Source organism: Cheilinus undulatus, linkage group 11, assembly GCF_018320785.1.
Source record: "Cheilinus undulatus linkage group 11, ASM1832078v1, whole genome shotgun sequence".
NCBI classification, from domain to species: domain Eukaryota; kingdom Metazoa; phylum Chordata; class Actinopteri; order Labriformes; family Labridae; genus Cheilinus; species Cheilinus undulatus.
Genome location: NC_054875.1, coordinates 26,192,219 through 26,213,610, shown reverse-complemented (window position 1 = coordinate 26,213,610; position 21,392 = coordinate 26,192,219). Strand labels below are relative to the sequence as shown.

The 21,392-nt window shown below is 38.4% G+C and overlaps 1 protein-coding gene across 1 annotated transcript in view; it reads left to right on the top strand.

Moving 5' to 3' along the window:
- LOC121517682 (chemokine-like protein TAFA-2) overlaps positions 1 to 21,392 on the top strand; it is a 144,563-nt gene that overhangs the window by 55,878 nt on the left and 67,293 nt on the right. Inside the window, exon 2 of the mRNA XM_041799646.1 lies at positions 5,240 to 5,340. Within this exon, the coding sequence (XP_041655580.1) occupies positions 5,241 to 5,340 (100 nt within the window). The 5' untranslated portion in view covers position 5,240. The remainder of the gene's footprint in view (positions 1 to 5,239; positions 5,341 to 21,392) is intronic.

Sequence of the window (21,392 nt, the reverse complement as noted above, 5' to 3'; positions counted from 1 at the left end):
GTTTCACAGGGATCAGGTGTAAACAGCATTTTTCAAGCCTTTCAGGGCCTGCTGCTGAGAAGCATCCTCACAACATGATGCTGCCACCACCATGCTTTACAGTGGGGATAGTGTGTTTGTGAAGGTGGCCAAAAAGCACCATTTTAGTCTCATCAGAAAAGGTAGTCATGTAACATGTTTAGTCATATTTTTTGTTAACTAAATTAACACTGGTTTAATGCTAGCTAAAAAGTTAACCAGACAGGTTTGGCAAACATGCTACACGTGCTGCTTATGCAAAAATAACAACACAATATGACCAAAAATATCACCCCCATTTTAACCCATAACTTTTGAATAACCGGTTAATATAAACTGAAAGACTTTAATCCCTCGAAGGGAAATTTAGTTTTCATACTTAGTTCTTGCATATGCTTCACACACAGACAGGATCCCATGGACATGCACTGATGGAGGGATGTCATAGTGGGGGCTGCATTCAGGAGCACTGCCTGAGCGGTCAGGGATTTGGTGCCTTGCACAAGTGCATCTCAGCAGTACACAGGAAGTAAACTCTCCAGACTTAGTCTGGCTGGAACTAGAATTGGTGACCCTCTGGTTCTCAGCTTTAGTTGTAACAGACATAACAGTTGCTATTCCAAGCTAACAGAGACGGTAGGTGCCATAAACCAAACTGGAAGCCAAATTATTGGTCAAAATTTTAAATTAAAAAACCAAGCAGAAGCCTCTGGTGTTGAAAAATACAGTTTTTCAACTGCCCAACTGAAGCCGGCTCCAAAAGAGAGAAAAGAAAGAAAAGAGGAAAAAAAGCCCTGTGGGAGTCCCATTAACACCAATCCTAAAATCCCCAATTTGAAGCAGAAATAAACACGTTTAAAGCCTTTTTGTTTGAGTCTGGATAACTAATTTCTTTATTCATACGCACTAAGCAGCAGACATGAATTCAATCTTTCATTTTAAACACATGAAGTGTAAGAGTTACGCATAATAAGGGGGTGACACTGATCTGACTGACAGGAGAGAGCGGCTCTGGCAGGAGAGTTGTAGCTGTTTGCCAGGAGGCTCAAGGCCTGCTTCTACTCCACCTCTTTGCCTGTTTCTAGGTTGACTAAAGTTAATTTGGGGCAGCATTATCGATGTGCTGACTGCCATGCTGAAACCAGTGGGTAAAGTCACTGAGACTATGTCCATATATTTGAAACGATCAGAAATAAACCAGCAGCAAAAACATGGAAGCAAGGGTACTTCAATGACTCAACTGTCTGTGTGTAATTCTAGCCAACAAGACCCACCATATCCCATAGCTTGAAGGAGTAATACAAACTAAACAGGTGAGTATTATTTAAAAAAAGCATATGACCCATGTGCAGGTGTTATAAATAAAGATACTATGTTAAATGTCAATCACAAGCTCTTTTTGGTCTTCAGTAGCTTTTTTTTTTTTTTTATAAAGTATTTTTCATTTTAAACTAATAAGAGAAACCATAGTTCAGTCAGGACCACTTTATCAAGAAACACACACGATTATTAATATTATCGTTATAAATATTTTTCTTATTTAGTTTTTAATTTGCACTTATTTTCATTATATTTCTTTAGCATTGTGGCTGTTCTGAGATCCCCCCTGCCCTTCTATGTGCCCATGTGGAAAGCATCAAGTATAAACAGTGCACGCTCCTGCCTTTCCTGAGAGAAGCAGCAAAAAACCCAGAGCCATGCAGAAACCAGTCACAACATAAAGTCAGAAGCAGACTAAAGGAGGAGCTGGGGTGGAGGAGGGTTGCAAAAGCAGATTGCAAGTGTATTCAGGCCAGAGCAGTTTATATATATACAGCAGAATTAGTGGAATTAGCTTGCCAAGAGTGAATCAGCTATGCGTGAGGTCAGCTGATCTCAGTTATATGGCGGCGCTTGACTCCCTGGCCTACCTGAACTAATGCTATACACTTGAGTTTTGCCTCTTGTGGACAGATAAGCACTTCTCATCTCTCTGCCGATCTGCATGTAAGTAGAATTTGTTACAAGACCACCATCATGCCTCTTCTTAGCCATCAAACATATTGTTTAATTTGAATCTTTTTTGTAGGAAATACTTTTTTCTTACTTTGAGCATCTTTCCTATCTCTTTTTCTGCATCTCCTTCTTTTCTCTTGCTGTATCTCTCTTTCCTCTGTCTCTGCAGTCCCCTCCTTTTTCTTACCGCTTAAGCTACAATATGCTAAATGTTGTATGCTAAATGCATAGTGCATTAATGTTGGATCTGCATGCTGTAAATCACATCTTCTGACACCCATTACCAGAATTAAATTAGCTTGTAGATAATAGAAATAATACATGTTTTTCCTAAAGCTTTTGCTTCATTTCTAGGCCATAAAAGGCATCACTTTAGTTTTCAGTAGGTTCTTTAACCATGACCTAACACAAAATACACTTTTTGAGTTTTCTACTGGTTAATTTTGGGCTCAGTTTGTAAGTATTTATTTTATTATGAGGACAGCTCTCATGCCTCCTGACTAAAGATTACTTCCGAGCCAAAAACATGCTCCAAAGTACAAGTTAACATCCTGTTCACTCCAATTGGGGTAAAAGCTTCCCCTGCCAGGATATATAAGGACAATTTGCTCATAGAGAACAAGCGTGTAGAGCAGTTAGTTAGAGTAGTTTGGTAAGTGTTCATCCATCCCTCGACACTTCAGATACATCCACAACCACTTTAATTTTTATACCAACATGGCATATTTACTGTTAAAACTGCTTTCTAAGTGCTCCTCATGTTGTATCTTAGTCTCGTGAGTTTGCTTTCGCTTTAGTTGTCTCCTGCAGTTATTTATTCACACACATGTATACAAGCTGATCTACTAAACAAAACACAGTTTCCCTGGTGGAAAAATACAGAGTGTTTGTCTGCTGTTAAAGTTTCCATCCTGCTGAGTGTTCAGAATATAAAGTACTTTAATCATATGCATCCCTGCTCACCACTTCAATGTAAACACCTGCCTGCATTTGGACAGAGAGGAACACACAGATCTTTACTCATCATTGCTGGCATCCAATTCAGACTTTTAAGATTAAATGCATTATTAAAATTATATTGGTCCTAAAAATGCATAACTTTTGAATGGACTGATTTAGTTGAATTTTATTGGATTTTTTATTATTATTATTATTAGTTGGTTTATTGCCTTGTTCTTGTTTGCATGTCCTCAGCAGGCATTTATCAGACTGGATCAGGCTGTAAAAGTGCTTAACTGCTTCAGTTTGCATTATAGTAACAGATGCCATCTATTTGCAATCATCAAAGTTTACACACACTGACTGAGTTCATCACTGGACAGCAGAGATGCACGGCTTGGATTGTCTCTGTTGTTGAAGTCGACTGCCAAGATTCAGAATTAAACAGAAAGCCTCCAGATCTAAAAGTAATGATAGACAACCCTTCCTTCCTCTCTACCCATCACTCTTCTCCTCTGTAGGAGTGGACTGTTGTTCAACTCATTTTTTAGGGACATTGCCATCTCTACAGCCTTGCTGCTTAAATTGATTTGTACAACTTTCAGTGGTAGTCAGTTAAATGTTTTTTTGTTGTTCAGTGTGTTGGATCCACTAGTTGAGCCACCAAAATGGAGATTTGGAGCAAATTTTTCTTGCATAGCTACAAGAAAATACAATCAAGTAGAAAGAGTAGGAAGATAACCAAATAAAAGTCAGCTACAAAGAAATTACTTTCAAAAACTTGGGCTTTCTTAAAGAAGAAATTACAAAGCTGCAGTTTTTTGTTACTCCTCATGCAGCAAGTTACCAATTTGCAAGTCTGAGAGGTTGATTCCCATGTTGTTCCTGAGGATCTCCAAAGCAGATTTTTAGCTTAGGATTTCTACCACAAATAATGAAAAGGCCAAACCAAAAACAGTGCAAAACAGGAGCCTGACAAAAATGCAGTCACCTGAGGTAAAAAGTAAGAAGTGATGATGGGTTTGTTTATGGTTAGAGTAAATATGATAGGTGGTGATGGCTTGTAAATGTTATACAATGCCTTTGGCTTTCATGTCATAAAGTGTCTTGCACCGGCTGCCCTTCACCTGAAGTCTCTGATCCTTTGTTTGCTTCCCCTTTCTCTCTTCCTGTTACCCTAAATCCCCCCCTCCTCTTTGAAGATATTATGAAGGATGATTTTACTTTTTGTCTTTGGTAATATAAACCTGTGCAGTACGTGTGTGAGAAAGTTTCTCTGTCTTAATATTCAACGTGGAAAACAACATTTTTAGGCCTGAGTCTGCATCCCCACTCTATACTTGATATTTTCTTACATTAAATGAAAAATAACTTGTAACTTTTACCACCTGTTGTGGTATCAGCAGCACCAGTAGACTGGGAATTTATCCTCAAAAAGAAAAGACAAGTCAGATTAGTATTTCCTCCACCACTGATAAAATAAATAATTGGGTTGGCCCCTTTTATTCAGTCTTAGATACTAACTGTGATAAAATTATTAACTGACTCGATCTTTTTTTTAACACTTTTTATAGTGACAACACAAAGCACTTTAACACTACATTCACTCTTTCACAGCATTCACACACTGATGGGGAGAATGCTATGTACTCTGTATTAACTAAACCCATTCATACACACTGGTGATGCAGCCCAGCAGTGTGGGTTCATCATTTACCTTAGGATGCTTTCACATATTACTGCAGGCGCTCAGGATTCTGGTTGACGGACCAGATTACCACAGCTCCATAGTCACTCTGAACCACTCAACGATAACAAAATACATTAAATTTGAGCAGATTTAACATCTGCTCTTCTGTCTCTACCTCATAACAAAGTAGCTGAAAATGAGCATTGTTAGCACGTTGTTAGGAAGTAAATAAGGGTGTCAAAAGGCCTTGTGGATCGATAATATTGGGCTCTTTGCTTTGCTCATTTATTTTCTCTGTTCTTAGATTGGATGTAATTTAGTATGATTGGAAAGATATGTGCTTTGTCTTGTGATGATGCCTGACATTACTATATTTAATGATTCTCCTGCTGTATTTCTGAGATTTTCCTGTCTGCTGACTCCTACGTGAGTTTCTGTAATGTCAAACACCCACAGCTTCCTCACAATGCTTTGTCTAAGTAAAGGATTATATTGGCAGAGTGGTGTCATATGTGATGATTTCAGATGGATGGTTCACCATTTGGTGATGTCAGCTCTAATAGTTGGTTCATGCATATTCTCTGTTTTCTTTTGCAGAATGCGGGAACGGGGTCCTTGCATTTGTGGAGTAGGTGTGTGGAGTCTGCTGCTGTCCCTCTGCCTGGCCTCTCTCACACATGCACACAGAAGCCACACAGGTAGGTCATGTTTGTGTCAGGCTCTTTCTGTGAGTGTGTAAGTGCACAGTATATATTCCTGTTACCCGGTCAGTGTCTGTGTACAACATTTACGGTTTTCGATTTATTGTGGATTACCACCGCAGGCAGCCTTTGCAGCCAATTTCTTTCCACCCGCTGTAAAGTTGCAGCGAATAGGCCGTGTGCCACCCAAGGGAACACAGAGGTTGGATTCACGACGAAATACGAGCGCACAGAGGCTGGATGCCAGGAAGAACACAAAAAAAAGTTCTTTAATAAAAGAAAGGGGAATACGAATAATCCAACAAGAAAGGTCCTCTCAGTTTAGGGGTTTTCATGTCTCTGCAGTTCTACCAGAATGGGTCAAATCTCCAAAATGCCTGTAGGTTACAGCACAGACAGCACGCTGGGCCTTATGGATTAGAAATCCCTGGTTGTGTGGTCCTCCTCCCATGTGGGCCAAGTGGCTGAGTCACTAGCATGATTGAGCCCAGAGGCCCCCTCACTACTTCTTATTTCTTTTCTCATGTGAAGGTTAGGTATCTTTTCCTCTGTGGATCACAACTGTGTGTGACACTGAAAATTACCTTCCTCTGGGAAAAAAAAGCTGTAAGAGAGCACCTGCTGCCTGTATATAAATAAGAGCTTTTTATATGCCTGAGGCTATGCTGTTCACTTATTCACATCCATGCAATGAAAATATGAATACCATACTGAGCTGCATCAATGTGAAGCTTTTTATGTTTAGATTCTGTTGAAGCTGCGGAGGTGAGGCATTATGATTATTTCACTGCTTGTGTTTTTTGAATCTATTTCATGACAGTATGCTAGCTATGAATAATATGACCCTGTATATGTATACCAAAGAAATGTTACCTTCATGAAGCTTACTTCAGCTTGCATGAAATCCAATGCAACAGCCCTGCCTTCGTGTTTTTTTTTTTTTTTTAACTAGGGTCAGGGTGATTTACTTTTACCGATGGATTCTATCATGATTCTTGTATGCCAGTTTGATTTCTATTGAATCGATTGATGTCATTTCTTTTCCTTTTTTAAACAAAAACAAATGTTGAGTCACAAAACAGGAGAGAGAGAATATCATGAGTAATATTTCCAAAGTCTTTGCACATCATTAGTCAGCCAGACTTTGCTTTTTCATCATCTTTGTGGTTTTCTTACAATCAATCAAACATTGAACTGTAATATCCAGGCCATGCTTGCACAAATTCACTTTCTCTGTGATCATCTGACAAATATCTGTTTTCTTTGTTGCCTGGATGACATGTCCCGCCCAATCTAGGATAAAATGGGCTTGCCTGGAGCAGTGACATTCAGCACCTTGCTGAAAAGTATGGGCTAAAATGTTTCAGCAGTAGCCCATAGAGAAGCTGAATAAACCCTGAACACTCTGAAAAGTCACTGAAATGCAGTGGTTGCCTTCCAAACATGCTGCTGACTGTCCCTTCCCTTTATTGAGATCAGCACTGAAGGACAATCAAAATCCACTTCAAGATCCCATAAAGTGAAATCAAAAATTTATGTCTTACACTAACCTTATAGCAACCTTATCTAAGTATGTTAGATAAGGTTGCTATAAACATGTGAAAACACTGAGATCTATGCATGACTGAATTTTGGATTTCACAGTTTGAGAGTTGTTCACCTCTTTCCTTGCTTGGTTAAACTTGGGCAAGGCAAATATAGCAGCCCACGATGTCACTGGTCGCTATGGAGAATTACCCTGTCCCCCTAACACAACATGATATAAAATAACAGAGCAGTTCAGCTCAATACAAACTGTTGTTAGCTGATATTATGGATTTCCAAAACCATCTGCCACAGTGACCTTACTGGCCATTAAAAGTATCAAAACAGAGAGATTTGTGCCAGAAAACTGTAAATTCAATCTCCAAATTCTGTCTCTCTGCTCTGGCACTGAGCCAGCAAGCTTCACACTGACCAGAGTTCATGATAAGGTCAGGAGTGGGGCTAATTGCTGGAGTATTTGTCTGTTTTTCACTTGAACCAGATACAGCAAGATCAAGCATCTTGCTTACTAAGGGGGGATGTTTTAATCCATATTTCACTTGTCTTTTGTCCCTGATGATTAAAGTGGCTTTCATACTCGGGGCCCGGTCCTGGATCTAAGTACACTTAAGCCCAAAGTACAGGTTTTATTTGGACAGTGTGAATGCAAACGAACTGCCGAGGCATCGTGCTCGTGCCCACAGCAGTTTGTTTACATTTTTCCTTGATAAAAGGTGGAAATCATCTGAATAGAGTCAGCGAGATGAGATGCAAAGGCAATGAAAGTCTCCCGTCACTTCACAAGAGAGAGCCCATTTAACCCGCTGAGCTGCTTGTAGGTGTGTAGATACAAAGAGCAATGTTGCTGGCATCTCTAAAAGGGATTTTTAAACATCCATGTTAGCAGGATGGACTTTTTTCTCAGATTCAAATGTAAACAAACGTTGCTCAGGCCATGACCCAAGTGATTGCTGTGGTAGCTTCTTCTTCTTTCTCCTCCTTGACGGGTCTGTAAACTAGCTACATGCATATCGCCACCTGCCGTATCAGACTGAGTACACATCCAAGTGGGTCTGGGTATGTATTGATGTTGCTAGTGTTAAAGGGAGCCAGCAGGGGTAAGGGGGAGAGTAAGGAATCATGCTGTGATGTGGTTTGAAACAGTCGGGCCTAATGTGAAAGCATCCTTAAAAAAGCAGACTGTGACTGTCTCTCTGCAAGCAGCCATAGTTCAATCCCTCATGTCATATTAGCGTAGCCATGCTAAAGTTTAGTAAAGTATCCAATGATAGACACAATCCATTCCTGCCAAGTCTGCCAAAATAAAAGTTTTCAATGTTAATCATTACTCATCACTGAAGACTTTTATTTAGAAGAGCAACATCAGGACATGGAGCGTTTTCATCAGCAACTTAACAACAAAGATGTCTAATAAAGGAGAGAGGGAAGCATAACTTCAGATAACTCAGAAAATGATGTATAAGGGCTACCTTAGGGCTACCTGTCAACAAACCTAAAATTATGATGTCACTTTACAGGGACTTTCATTAATATACCAGCTAACCACAGCATTAATCATGGACCACCTCACCAGCTCTCTGTTATAAGCACATTAATTAATCTGAAACTGATTCCTGCAGTTCATTGGGTCCAAACACAGTGCTACTTTTTGTGTAAGGTAACTGATGTTTTGAAGTCCATACCTCAGGCTTTAAGAGCAAATGAGCTGTAGGCTGAAAACATGCAGACATGACAACAAGTCACACGTTGTTATCTTATTTCAGTTGGGATGTAACAACAGATGGATAATATCCCCACTGATAAATATTTTTTTTTTATTTTTAAGCCAGTTAAATCTCAGACACTGATAGAGGACAACAAGGACTTACAGCTTCAATAATAATATGAAAGACAGGACATGTTTGTCTGCTATCTTTTTATTCTGTTTTGCTATTGGCTCATGTTGAAGTTTGTTTTTCTGTAAAGGGATATGACTTTACAACCCCTGGAAAAAATGAAAGGATCACAGTATTTCAGTGAATCGTTTTTTTTGCCATCCCAGTTTTCCTTATTGGACTGCAAATGTGGTGTTGATTAAAATGGACATATCATGAAAAACATCTTTTTAGAATTTCTACATGTACACTTCAGACGGGAGTTCAGACAGGAGCTTTGCAAGATGGATTTGCCAGTAAGAAACACAAAAACGGACAAGTCCATCTGCTTTGCAGGGTTAGGATAGCCCCTTTACCTCCAATGAAGGCCAGTATTAATGCTTCAGCATACCTAGACATTTTGGGCAATGCTATTCTTCCAACTTTGTGGCAATAGTTTGGGAAGGCCCTTTACTATTCCTGACGTTATTGTGCCCCACAAATCAAGAACTGTCAAGACATGGTTTGATGAGTTTAGTTTTGAAAAACTTGACTGGCCCGTACACAGGCCTTACCTCAACCCCACGAGCACCTTTGGGATGAACTGGAATGGAGATTCCCAAGCCAGGCCTTCTCGTCCAAAATGAGTGGATGAATGAACATGCTCAAATTCACTAAAGAACCCTCCAAAATCTTGTGGAAAGTCTTCCAAGAAAAGTGGAAGCTGTCATAGGGGGACAACTCCATATTAACGTACATGTATTTGAATATAATGTCATCACAGTCCTTGTTGGTGTAATGGCCAGGTGGGCAAATACTTTGTTGAGATAGTGCATAACTGGATATCCAGATATCATATGAGGTATTTGAGGAAGTCAGAGCCACAAAATGTGAAATAAGCCAACCCAGTCCTCTGTTAGTGGTCTTTCTATGACTGAAAACATCAAGCTTGACAATCTGTTCAAATTCTGTGCCCCTTGTGACATCACAGCTAGTCATTATAACACTTCCTACCCCTCACCTGGTTTCTCCTCCCACAGATCTCCACCTACAGCCATACAAGCACACAGCTGTGCTCATATTGGCACACACCACAGAGAGAGACAAGATGAGAAGGAATTCATTTACATTTCAGGAGACAGACCAGTATAAGAAGGCTGTTTGGAGCTGGTTTATAACTTCCTCTAGAGCTTGATCCATTTTATACTTTGACAAAAGCAAAGCACAGATTTTTATTTCGACCATGTTGTGGGCCATGTTGTAATATGGTCATTAAGCCAGCTTGTTTTAAGACTCCCTTAGAGAAGGACCAAAAAAGATGCGACTTAACATGATTAAAAACAACATACAAAAGTAAGTGAAAAAAATAAAAATAACCTTAGGATGGAAGCGAGACATGATGATAGTGGATTTTGTCTTCAGTTTTGACTAAATATGATAGACGGTGATGGCTTGAAAATGTTACACTCTCCCTTCGGCGTCCATGTCGTGATAAAGTGGCGTGCACCAGCTGCCCTTCATCTGAACCTGTGGTCTTTGCTTGTCATTGTTGTGAGTGTGTCTAACATCAGTGATGCTGCAGCAGTCAGTGTATCTCACGTCTCCACATCTGTCTTACACCGTTGTTCCATTACGGGATGACTGAAAGAGGAAATGATTGATGAGTTTTAGTGTTTAATTTTTAAAAACAATGAAGCATCTTAGAGTGATAGAACAGCGGGCCCTCTGTGTAGAAATTGAAACTCACCGTGTTATCATTTTTAGTAGACAGCAAGGTTCTTTGTGTGAGTAAATGTGCGTGTCCTTGCTGAATGCAGCTACCTATAACCATAACTTGATGTTTCTGTGTAAGTGTGTTTTTTCTGTTTGTGTGTCAGACTAGCTCTGCTCTTTGTAGCTGCCAGCTATTCTTGACAAGGCAAGGGCAAACATTTTCATGGATGGAAGGATGGCAAAAAGACATGGAAAGAGGAAAGAGATGCTTTCATACTGTGGCGTATCAATGGGCTTTCAGAGAGATGCTAACGTCTGCAGCCAGCAGTGAAAACACAACACAGAGTGAGAGAGCGGCTCAGCGAAGAAGTCACAAGATAATGTTTGATAGCTGTGTAGTGAAGATCTTGACATTATTTTACTGTTTACAGAGTAGTATGAGCAGTGTAAGTGCTGGTGTTTCAGCTGGACATGTTCTTATGAATGTGTCTGCTGAGTGTGGTTGTGTATCGTCTCCTGTTAATGGGTGATTGATTGTGGAGTAAGTTGTAATCAGGGAATTACAGCGTTATCCAGTTGCAGGGTGTCTGAGAGGGAGAAAAACAGACGAGTAATCAGATAATTACTGAATACAATCCCTTAGGTCATTTCAAGGTTGATGCACCAACACATACATTACACACACACCCACACACGCTGTTTCTTACTGTTACCAACTCAGTGACATTTCCAGACACATAAACAGTTCGAATGTAAACATGTCTAAAAAAATCCACTGCATCAGGCAGAGGGAGCCACTAAAGTTAAGTTCAGCTGTATGATGATATATAATTTTCATGTTTGTAAAGTGATGACACTAATGGAGGCAGGGCCACAAGCTGACCACCTGGGCGTTAGCTTTAAAAGGGTGGGATGATGTATGTCTTTTTTCAATCGCACAGTTGTGGCATTGCAAGGATGTGCGATGTTTGTCACATGACCTGAAGCACATCAAGCTGCCACTCTTGTGTTGTTGAATGAAAACCATTTCCGTAACTAACTTGCAATAGTCTGCCTGAAACCCCAATCACAGAGAGCTGAGCACTGTGCATGGATTGAAATGTTGTCAACAGGTCTACCCATCAGCTGCTCCCTTCCAAGGGTCAGGGGGCGACTGAGGTAGGGTACCTGAAATCATATATCCACAGTAATAATGAAGGGTCTTCCTGGGGGGATGAATAGACAAAAATAAAATAAAAGGAAGGAAACTTTAAAAAAATGGAAAATTAACTTATTTATAAAAACAAATGGAGACCAAAGACTAGATATAAAAGCAAGAATTGTAACAGTAACGAAAATAACCTAAAGTGTGGCATTACTCATAATATTTTAAATTATTATTATTTTATTTTATTCCCATTATTTATTTATTTATTTATTTATTTTGGTCCCTTTGTTCTGTTTCTTTTTTTCTTTTACCATACTTTCTTCAACATTAAGTATTAATTTTCTTTTTCTTTCTTCTGCATAAACTACACCTTTCCATACATACACCCTATAAGTATATGCTGCATTCTTACAGTGTCTCTCCTCCTGTCTATCATGAATTTATACAACTTAATCACAACTTAATTTGACAAACCATATCCTCACCTTTCTGTTATGTCTCCCTAAAACAAATACATGCACACACACACACACACACATATATATGTATGTATGTACGGCGCTTAACAAATTTATTAGACCACCCTAACCCTAATCAAAGTAAGGTTTATGCCACAGCTGCCCTAAATTAACAGCATTGGTTATTACCAAAATCATTTTTTATGTTTCTGCAGTGGTTAATACACCAATATGTAGAAGCTCTTTAACCAAAATGATGTTTTAATGCTAAATTATAATTATTATTTTTATCCATTAATTTTCAAATTTACTGATTTACAAAAAAAATGAAAAAATAGTAAATCACATTGTTATTTCTTGATTAATATGTCAAATTATAGTTATATACTCACATTCCTGAACAGAAAAATTAGTTTTAGTGGTTGAATGTTATGCTTGATTAATTTCTGACTTCTCAGAGAAGCCCAGTGAGCCGGCTCAAATTTGGGTGAATTCAGTTTGAAATCCCTCATTCCTGTTCAAAATGGTAAAACGTGGAGAGCTCACTGAAAATAAAAGAGTCCGCATTAAAGCACTTCATGATGCTGGATGGTCTTTGAGACAAATATGACAGGTGGTCTAATAAATTTGTTAAGCACTGTATATATACGTGCACACACACCCACACCCTCTCACACACAAACACACACACACAAAGACATACGCCTTCAACACCTTCAGACTGTTAAAATGTTGAGTCCCTGCTTGTCTCCGTCTTGTCTTGTCTCCACCATTTGTATGTAATGCTTGTATTTTGTCCTTCACCTGTCATGTTCTGTCTTGCATCATTTCATAAAAAAAAATTAAAAATAAATTTAAAAAAAGAAATCTGGTACCGGCATAGTGGTGGGCTGTAAACCAGTATCAGTGCAGTCACTGGTAAAATTTCTACCACTGAATGGATTTTTGCAAAACCATCACCAGATTAACCCTCTGAGGTCTGCGCATGTGCCGTCACAGTTTGTGATGTTTTCCCTATGTTTTTATCAATATCTTTATCATTTATGCATCATTCAAACACTTCCATGAATGGGAGAATCTCATCTCTCACTTCCGCCCTCACTTGCCATCCCATGTGATTCACAGCCAGAGTTACAGAGCCAAAAAGAGAGCAACGGTCACATGTCTTCACCTCTTACTGTGCATCATTGGAAGAGTCAACTTTTGCCAAGTAGATGACACTCTGGAATCCCTAAGGCCCTCCCTATCACAGTTTTTGCAGGAGAGGTACGGCGGGAGACCAGATTAAGAGGAGATCATAAGACTTGATGATCAGCCTCATTTATCTCATATTTTAGAAGTTTGGTGAAAACAGAATAACAGACAACATTTGTGCCCAAAAAACAACATGACAAAATGCAATTATAGACATGTTTTCTGCATTTACCTATTACTTTATTCATATATTTCACTACTTTTTTGAAGCTAAGACTTCTGAAAAACTTTTTCAAGCACCAAGACAATTTGTCCACATGAGTGACGGTGTGTTTTCACAAGAAATTAAAACAATTTTCAAAGATCGGATTTCACAATTTAGGATTTGGGCTATAATAATTCTTTACAAAGTCATCTAGGACAGAAATGGACCTCAGTACAATTAAACAAGTAAATATTAAATTCTTTAAAAAATAATGTAAAAATCAAGGCAATATCCTTAGACCTCAGAGGGTTAAATGTATGTATGATGGGGTGTGTCGGTGTCTGTATTCTAACCAAACAGGTTATAGCTCAGTGCATGTATTCCCGCCATGAATAGGTCTTTATTCTGTCTACAGTGTCTGAGTGAAGAAAAACAGCAATCTTACATGGGAGTATTACCGCTGTTGGCTAACTGCTTTTAAACAACCAAGGAAGAATGGAAAGAAGCAGGCAAAAGCAAAACACACAAAGAAGAAAAGTGAACTACTGTGCAGTAACACATATAGAAGTAACAGAAGAGCGGCAAGACCTGCGTCTTCTTCCTCTCAACAACTTCTCCACGCTGTTTCTGAAATGCCTCTGATGTGAAAGCAGTGAGGGTCAAAGACACTAGATTGTTTTACAGGCCAAAGTGTGTATTTGGGTGCTCTGCTGAGACCAAGACTCGTTTAAATGTCCCGTAATGTGATAACATAAGTTAAACTGCGGTCCCTCATTGACAAACAGGAGTCAGGATTTTGCACACGTTATGCAGGGGTGAATTACAACACTGATGTTGATGCTTCATTTCAGTACCACAACACCCCAACAAGGCCTCCTGATGCTCCAAATGAGAAGTATGTTATGGAATTTGTATCATTTATGTTTTCTCATTTTATCTTTTAATTGTTTTGCTGTCCTGAGCCATGTCTCTGCTCTGCCATCATTTTCCTACCAAGGACACACTGACTCACACATTTAGGCTACTTTATGTTTTGTCTCTGACACAACACCAGAATATGAATTTTGTCTGAGCCTCTTACATAAAGAAGTAACAGCTGTTTCCTTTTTTCATCCTGGGTGTTATAGGCATATTTTAGAGATCTTTCTCTGAATCATTTATGATAGTAAGACAGCTTTTATTCACCCACCAACTTTTAACACATTTTTTCCCTCTCAAAATTCAATTCAGGCAGAATTAAGGCACCAGCAGTGTTTAAAAAGTATTCATTTAGCATCAGAAATAACCTTAATGATACGTAACCTACAGGTGATGCTGCTGCCATTGTTGCTCTGGCATGCGTGCCAAGCAGATGCTCTTCATTGTGGAGCGGATCACTGCAATAAGTTACACGTTTCCCTGGAGATCATTAAGCTCCTGTTTGATAAGAAGTTACACTCATAGAGCAGATCACGTTGAATAAATGCATCTTTGAATTTCCTTCAAATATAGGGCGACGTTTAAGTAACAAAAAAGCAAGAAGTTTACTTATCATTTTAGGAACATAATGGCAAGTGTATTAGTAAAGTCATGACCTAACAAGTCTCTCTGTCTGCACAGGACTACACAGTGTGATAGTGAAGTCCAGAAGTGACTGAAAGGAAAAATTACAATGGTTGATTTAAATTAATGAATTTGCACAAGATGGTAATGCATTTTTCTGGTCTAGTTTCCTTTTTAAGTGAGAAATAAAACCTAATATATATCACAGAACTAAGAACTTCACATTTTCAGTTCCCTATTCTATGGAAGCCAATTTCTGCCAAATGAAAAAGAAAAAATGTGAAATTAAGGCCATTCTTGAAAAAAAACCATAGTTATAGGATAAAAAGTCTTAATTATGAGAAAACTAGTCATAATTGTGAGATAAAAAGTCAAATTGAAAAAATAGTCATAATTATGAGAAGAAAGTCCTAATTATGAGATTTAATGTCATAATTATAAGATAGTCATAATTATGAGGAAAAAGTCATAATTATGAGATAAACAGTCAAAATTATGAGATAAAAAGTCATTATTATGAGATAAGTAGTCATAATTTTGAGAAAAAAAACTTTTTTGAGATAATCATAATTATGAGGAAAAAATCATAGTTATGGGATAAAAACACATCATTATGAGATAGTCAAAATTATCAGATAAAAAGTCTTAATTTTGAGATAAAAAGTCAAAATTATGAGATAAAATATCAAAATTTTGACTTTATTATCATCTCATATTTTTGACTTTTATATCATAATCATGATTTTTTTAATCTTACAATTATGACTTAGGAGTCTTTTTTTTAATCGCCTAACTTCCACATTTTTCTTTTTTAAGTGGCAGAAATGGGCTTCCATACTATTTTCTAATCATTAACATGTTGAGCTAAAGTTTCCTCACTGTTGGGTCAGTAGGTCAACATCCTACAAAACGGAAAGAGTCAGAGTGGACAGAAATCTCTATACACCGTGATCCGGCATCTAGATGACAGAAAATCTCAAGGCCTTAAACCTGTCCAGGTCATTTCTGTAAATTTGTCGGTTGTTTTTTATGTTTTCAGATCAACATGCTGCCTAGTTTTAAAGTTTGGAGAGCACCACATATGACGGTGCCCAAATGTAATTTGATGAAGTAAGATTCCATCTGACTTTTCTGTTCAAACTGTATTAAATCAGTTCTGACTCTCATGTCAGATTCTTGTTTTGTTTTCTGGTAAGGAAATGGATCATTACATTAAGTGTCCATGCACAGTTTGGTTGAAGCTGATAGTCCAAACCGGTTTGCGTTGACTTGTATTTATCTTTCAGTCATAGTCTTGCAAGTGCCTTTCTCCTATTTAAAGGCCTTACAAAGCGTCAAGGTTTTTTTTCAACCTTATTTTATAGGGATGAGGTTCATCCAAAACCTGATTATTTTTGTGTTTTGAGAGTTTTTTTTGCCCCTTAATGAAAGGCCTTAATGTGTGTGTTTCATAGACTGTGTGTGTTTGCACCCTTGCCACCAGCTTAAGAGGCATAAGCTGACAGGACAGCTGTGGTGACCTCAGGAGGAAGGTTGAAGAGGCTGAGAAGTGGCAAAAGAAACCTCAGCTTGTGTGTTTGTTCTGTCTGGTGTATGCGTGCCTGCCTTGCTCCTGCTCACCTTTTATTCTCTAGATTTTTATCTCTCAGGCCAGAACAGAAAAAAAGATGTCTCTCCTTCGCTGTTCGTGCCTCTCCATCTGTTAAACCATCCATCCTTCTGTCTTTTCTCTTATTCGCATGCTTTGTTATACACATCACTGCACCACTGTGTGAAAACTTTATACCCAGACCACGGAGCTGCAGCGCTCTTTGTGGACTACAGATTGCCTGCAATGAAGTTATCTTGTTTGTAGACAAGGCCTTGGTTAAGTGTCTCAGTGGCTTTGCCAATAGTCTTGGAGAAAAGGCTTGGCTTGGATTTTGAAGTTAAGCGGAACAGCGATTATGCTGATCACTTCAGCACACACTGTCGAGTCATTGATTCTCAGTCCATGGGCTGCAATCTCCATACATCGCCACTGATTAGAGGCTACTAGGAATTTAACTTACTCTGAAAGGCATTTTGTCTGCCAGGAGCAGGGAATAGAGATGTAAGGACAAAGATGCATAAGGATGCTAAGATGCATGTGCTAAAGCCCTCTCACAAAAGCTCAGAGGGACGTGTGCATGCAGTCAGGCACGCACACAGGCCTGCAGTAAATGCACACACACTAACGCGGGCACACACACCTACATGGATGCACACTCAAAGAGGCTTTCTAATGTGATGTGTGGAGACAGGCTGTCTGCCCTCCTTAGAGCCTGCTCTACAGTAAAGCTGCACTCCACGCCTGGTCTACAACAAGCTCCATATGGCTTGTGAAAAATTCAAGCTGAAAATTACAAATGTGAAATTTTTCATGCAGACAAACATCACCAGACTTGCGTGCACTTTAAATTTGCTGGTCAAGAGATGAAGAGAATTCATTATTGTTCCTATACGCGCGGTTCTGTGATGGAAATAGAGGTCAAGTTAATGAAATCAATGAATCAGCAGAGCACAAGACAGGGGGAGCTTAGCCCTAAGGGTTGCAGGTAATGCTTGGCATATGGCACGTACCAAATTTTTTTGTACACACCTTAAAATGCTTCATTCATTAATATATTATTAGTTGTAGAGCCTTTATCAGGACCTATAATCTAGCTCACTCTCTTTTTCTTAGAAGACTGTCCTTTCCTGAGCCTTTAGGAGGTCTTCCTTTTTTCTAATAACAGCCTGAGTGAGTTTTTGAGCTGGTATTTGAAAGTCGATATGTTGGGGCGAGTTCATGGAAAAGATGTTGGAAAACATATCCATTAATGAATTTAGTAAAATACAAATGTGGTATATAATACCTAAAAATATATAGTTTCATAACTCCTCTCTTTCTTCTTTCTGGCTGTTCATGCTTTCAAAATAAAACTAGTTTATTTCTGCCTGCCACTGATATTTCTCTGTGTCTGAAGACAGTCTATACCAGTGGTACTAAACCTTATTCTACCCAAGAGCCTAATTGTCTTAAAATACTTTAGCAAGAGCTACATTTGAAAACCAGGGATGTAAGGAAGATCCATAGATCAACTGATCAATAGTTGAAATAAATTAAATGGTGATTTGTTGGATTATTATGTAATCAAATTGGATGCAGTAGGCTACATAAATGTCTATAATGGCAGAAGAAAGGATATGTTACTAACAATGAGCATATATTTTTAAATTATGCAAGTTCCACCTGGTCTATAACCTGACACGCCAGATGGATGTGTTTCACTCATCCATCTGGGAAAGCTTTAATAGGAAACGTTTGGAAAAAAGCAGAGGCTTTGAAAAAACTTGGAGTGTGACTGGATGAACGTTCTGTCTGTCACATCTCTACGGGCCAATAAGAACAACAAAACACGTGACGTAGCAGCTATTGAGCTGTGCGTGCGCAGCTACAGGGAATAATGCGAACCATGGCGACTATAGACATGTAAGTACTCGACTTTTGTAGTTTTTGAAAAGAAAACAACTCACTGCTGTTCTTTGTTCTTCTTTTAACGAAGAATTGTTGTGAAGTTCTGATAAAACTTACGCTTTAGCAGCATCCACGCAAAGCTCTTCTGCCATAATTGCGCCAGCCTCTTGCTGCTGCTTGTTCACGTCACAACTCTGCCGTGCCTGAAAGTACTGCCGCTGATTGGTCCTGTCATATTCTAACCGGGCCCAAACAGTTCAGATGGGAGCTTAACAAGATGGATTGGCCAGTGAAAAATAAGGAAATGGGCGTATCCATCTGCTTTGCAAGGTTACCTGGTCTAATGACGTGTTAAAGTATCAGTTTGAGCTCTGAGATGTTTTTCAAAGAGCTGATGAATTATTGTTGGCTATTTGGGTATTTGTATCTCATACTGGGACATTTACCGTAGTTCTGTGGCTTTACTTAAAAGATATGTTTTCTATTTTTTTCCTCTCATTTTTGATACTTTTAGCTAAAGGGGGAGGGGCCTCATATTGGTCTTTGCCCTGGGCCTTAAAATGACTAAAACCAGCCCTGCCTTTTACCTGCAGCTTTCTCAGACACATCGTTCCACCCCGCCTCATTCTGTAGCTTTGGTTTCCTGTTTTGGCTCTTTTGACAGTATTCCCTATCAGTAGTACATTAAAGACTTAATAAAACCCATGTTTGGACAAGTTTCACGTGAAACTTCTCAACGTCTCAACATGTGATCCGTGTGTGTGTGTGAGGCTCGCTAATGATGACACGTATCGTAATGATCATCATAAAATACGAGTGTGGAGGGGCATCGGCAGGAAGCTACTGAAGAAACTTGTCAAAACGAGGGCATAAGAAGCTTCTGTTTGAACACAAAATATAACACCTCACACATACATATACAAATACACACACCCCTCATCACCAGTGATGATCATTTAACTATCAATATGAACACTCCAACTCACCTTTACTTTACATGAACATGCAGATAAATATGGGAATTTATCTTATTTTATGATCAATTAGTGACTGTTACATTATAAATCCCCGTGGTAAATAAAACAATAATGACCGGGAAGAAAAGAAAAGAGATGGAATGATTGGCTCAACGATAAAGGACGGTTTGCTGTTTGCAAAAAGGGAGCCCCTACATGATGTAGGACTGATCCTCCACCTGTACAGAAAGGGTCTTGTGAAGTTCTCTTTTTTATGTTGATGTTGCCAGTACAGTTAAACTTACCTTAATCATGAAGCTTAATAACTATAGAGTAGTTTCCTGGAATGTAAATGGTTTGAATAATCCAGTGAAAAGGAGTAGAGTCATGTCAAAAATGAGAAGGGAAAAAAACCAAATCATATTTCTACAGGAAACGCACTTATCCCAAATGGAGCATGAAAAATTAAAAAGATTTGGATATGAGAACACATTTTATAGTTTCTTCAAGACAGGTCATAAAAGAGGGGTCGCTATATTAATTCATAATTCAGTTAATTTTGAACTTGTTAGGGAGATCAGGGACAGTGATGGCAGATATATTTTAGTACAGGGCAAGTTGGAGAATAAATTGATCACCTTGTTTTGTGTTTACCTGCCTCCACAAAGTGATCTCAAAGTTATGAAGAAGATTTTGGAACTGATGGCTTCAGAAACACAAGGAATATTATTATGTGCAGGAGACTTAAATACAATAATAAATAGAAAACTGGATACAACTAATAACAAGAGGACTGTGTCCCCTTTGACAAAATTACTGAGGAAGGGACTGAAGGAAAATGGACTATTTGATGTTTGGAGGGATTTACATCCTTTAGATAAAAGTTATACCTTTTACTCAGCCCCCCATGCAGTATATTCTAGAATAGATCATGTCTTCATGTTTCAAAATGACAGACACAGGATCCTCAGTTGTGATATTGGAACCAGGGACATTTCAGATCATTCACCAATTTTCCTAAAGTTACATTTAGATAACAGGCCAAAGAAAACCACTTGGAGATTAAATACCAGTCTATTGAACAATAAAACAGTTATACAGCAAATAAAAAAGGAAATTCAGACCTTTTGGAATTCAATGATAATGGTGAAACTAATCCAAACATACTGTGGGACACCCTAAAGGCAGTAATAAGAGGAAAATTTATTTCTCTTAGTACAGCAATGAAAAGATCAAAGGAAGAAAAACTTAAAGAACTCGAAAATAAACTAAAAGAATTAGAAAGACAACATAGTGAAGATAAGAACCCTGTAACAATGCTTAAAATTCAAGAAACAAGAACCCAAATTTTGGATATATATAAGGAAGATATCGAGAAAAAATATAGATTTCTTAAACAGTCTTATTATGAGGTAGGTCCAAAAGCTACTAAACTATTGGCTAAAAAAATTGTAAAAGCAGGTGTCACAGTCAGTGTTTAAAGTAGAGGATCCCAAAACAGGGAAACTATACAGTGACTTAGATGAGATAGACACTGCATTTCAAACATACTATCAGGCACTTTATTCACAACCAAAACAAGGATGTAAGGAAAGATAAAATTATTCTTGAATTCATTAGACATTCCTACAATTGGAGAACAGCAAAACAAATGCATTACAGCACAAATTACAATGAAAGAATTAGAGACAGCATTAAAAAAGTAAAAAATAATAAGACACCAGGAAGTGATGGTTTACCAGCTGAATGGTACAAGACATTTAGAGAAGAGCTGAATCCAGTACTCCTTAACTCATTTAACTGGACACTGGAAAATCTATCTACACCACCTTCCTGGGCTGAAGCTATTATTTCAGTTATACCTAAAGAGGGCAAGAGTAAAACACTGTGTAGTTCATATAGACCAATTTCAATTTTAAATCAGGATTATAAACTGTATGCTTCAATTATGTCTAAGA